Consider the following 2,957-nt stretch of genomic DNA (forward strand, 5'->3'; position numbering starts at 1 on the left):
CTGTAAATCAAAGCAGGCCTAGCCTCCCCGCTATCCCCCCACCCCCGATGGTGGTGGGGGTGGGGGGATCCTCAAAATCTCCTATTCACACTAATGGCTAACCAACCTCTCTGGCTTCTAAATTTATAGAAAAAAAAAATAATAATAATAATGTAGTAACAGAAAAAAAAAAAAAACCAAAACGGGCAGGGAAAGTCACCTACAAACAAAGATCTAATTTAAAATAACGACAGGGCTGGCTAAGGCTGTATCCCATAGCACCTGGCACACGCTGGAGGGGCTGTGTGGAGGAGTAGGCAGGGTTGGGTACAGAGAACAACGAGGGGGCTTTAGGAAGCCCCCCGGACAATGACCATGACCAGATAGTCGTCCTCTGATTTGGCCAAGGCCTTGGCCGTGGAGTCCAGGAATTGTTGGGAGAAATCGCAGGGCGGAAAAGCGTGCAGGACCCCGCTGTTCTCCTTGTCTTTGTTCCCCCCCACGGGGAGGCTGATCACCCCCGCCGCCTGCTTTTGCTTTAGGTAGGACACCAGATTCCTGAGAGGCCTCTGGGTGGAGGTGGTGGTGGTGGTGGTGGCTGCTGCTGCCTCGGCAGCTCCGCTCGGGGAGCGGTTGTCTGAGGCGCCGGGCACGGCCAAAAGGATGGCGTAACCGTTGGGACCCGCCACTTTGATGCGTCGATTGACCTCGTCCAGCTTGGGCTGGTCCAACCGTAGACGTTGGGTGATCTTGAGCTGAGCTACTTTCCCCCCGGTGGCTCCCTCCACCAGGAGGCTGCTGGCGACACCCAGGTCCCCCTGAAGCAGGTGCATGTTGGAAGGGAAGTTGCTGTTCTTCAGCAGGAGCATCCCCTGCCAAGCCAAGCACAGCTTGGGGGCTCCCCCGACCTGCGACGCTCCGTCCTGCTGCTGTTTTTGAGGAGGGGGTTTGAGGCGGGAGCCGCCTCCGCCTCCTTCCGTAGCCCGTTCCTCCTTTTTGGCTGGACTTTTGCACTCCTGAGCGACGGCCGCCACAGAAGCCCGATGTTTCCGCTCCCGTTCGGCGGAATTCTTACGGTCGCGTTTTTCGTTTTGTCCCCTCTCCAAGCTGCCCCTGCGCGATTCCCGGACGGGAGAGGGTCGCTCCAAAAGGAGCAAACGGGAAGAAGAACGTTCAGGGTCGCTACTGTAACGTTCCCTCCCTCCCAAGAGCTCGGGGCTACGGTCCGGGGGAGAGGTTGTGGTTAAACAGTGACGTTTACGGGAGGAAGAGGAGCGCTCGCTGTCGGGAGAGCGATCCAAATGCCGGCCTCCATCCTCCGCCAGCCTCCGTTTCCGAGGCTGATCCCTACTACTACTCCCCAATTCCCTCTCCCCTCGGTCCCGCTCCAAGGACCAACCATCCCGGCGACGTTCCAAGCTTTCCAGTGGGTCGTAGGCAGCTGCCCGGTTACTCCTATCCCGTACAGGGGGTGGGGGAGGCACCCACTCTGTCTCAGGATAAAGATCTCTGTCGCGGTCTCTATAGAGTAACGGTGGCGTCCTGTCCCGGGCCCCCCGAAGAGGATCAGGTGGGGCTCCCCGGTGAGCCCCAAAAGCAGCCGCCTCAGCCACCAGCTCGTAATGAGCCGGGGGTGGCAAGGGCAGAGGTTGCAGATAGGGCTGCTGGTACCGATGCTCGGTGTCGGCAAAGTCTACGCGGAGGCGACGATCCGGCCCCCCCAAGGGAAACCCCCGCATGTGGGTACAGGCCGCCTGCGCCGCGTCCAAACTCTCGTACTGGATATAGGCCCAGGAATCACCTTTACGGTAATCGATAGTGCGGATGGTGCCAAAGCGATCAAACTCCCTGGCCAGGGCAGCCAAGGGCACCCAAGGCCCAAGGCCACCCACCCAGAGCCGGGTAGTCGGAGTGGCTTTCCCATACCCGATCTTGATGGGGTTACGCAGAAGCACCTTTCCCGACATGGCCAACTTGGCCCGGTGCGCCATGTCCAGATTTTCAAATTTAAGAAAACCATAGGTGCTGGTTTGCCCGCGCCCCGGCCTTTTGATGTCCACCTCGGTGATGACCCCAAAACGATCAAAAGCACGGCGTAAATCTGACTCGCTCACGGTGATGTCCAGGTTGCCCAAGAACAACGTGCGGTTGGCTCTCTGGTCATCCTCGGGGCTGATCTCCTCCTCGCTGGCGGCTCCGGCTCCTCCTCCTCCTCCTCCACCACGAAAACCCCCAGCGGCCGCCACACCGGCCACCCGCTCCAGCCCGTAAGCCGGCCGCACTCGGGCTTCGTAAAAACCCCCGTAATCCCTCTCCCTCTCCAACTCCCTGGGCAGAGGGGGAGGAGGAGGCAAGCGGCCCAGGGCGAGCTGCTGCAGCCGGTAGTCTCGATAACCCAAGGCCCCGCCGCTACCGGCGGGTGACAGAGCCCGTTGGGTGGCCCCAGCCGGTGGGTGCCGTACGGCCGCCGCCGCCGCAGCCGCCACACCGACGGCCGCCGTGCCGTAGGGCGACTCCTTGTCCAGCAAGGCCGGGGAACGGCTGCTCCGTCGCCGGCTGCTCCCTCCTCCTCCTCCTCCGACGTAGACGGCCTCCGGTTTCAGCGGGCGGTCGTAGAGGACCAGGCGGCCGCGGGCGTGCTTGGCAGCGCGGGCGTCCTCGGGCCGGCGGAAGTTAACAAAGGCCACCCGTTCGTCGGCGGCTCCGGTACCGGGCGGGAGGCGGCTGATTTTGACGCTCACGTCTCCAAAACGTTTGAATTCGTGGAAAAGCCCGTCCTCCACCGCCTCGTCGCTCAGCGCCGAGCCCAGCTCGCTGATCTTCAGCGTCTTGTATTCCCCGCCGCCCGACTCCGAGGAAGAGGAGGAGGATGGAGCCGCCGTCGCCGCCCGGGACTCACCCCCACCGCCCCGGCTGCTGCCGCTCCGCGACGCCTCCGCCGTTTTCCCGCTGCCGTAGCCGTGCCGGCTGCCCCCGCC

At 62.3% G+C, this 2,957-nt stretch overlaps 1 protein-coding gene across 1 annotated transcript in view; it reads right to left on the reverse strand.

Annotated features, from left to right (window-relative positions):
* Nucleotides 1-2,957, reverse strand: part of RBM15 (RNA binding motif protein 15) — a 3,816-nt gene continuing 859 nt past the window's right edge. Inside the window, exon 2 of the mRNA XM_014952897.1 lies at nt 1-2,946. Coding sequence (XP_014808383.1) covers nt 330-2,946 — 2,617 coding nt within the window. The 3' untranslated portion in view covers nt 1-329. The remainder of the gene's footprint in view (nt 2,947-2,957) is intronic.

This window comes from Calidris pugnax, unplaced genomic scaffold (genome assembly GCF_001431845.1).
Source record: "Calidris pugnax isolate Ruff unplaced genomic scaffold, ASM143184v1 scaffold214, whole genome shotgun sequence".
NCBI classification, from domain to species: Eukaryota; Metazoa; Chordata; class Aves; order Charadriiformes; family Scolopacidae; genus Calidris; species Calidris pugnax.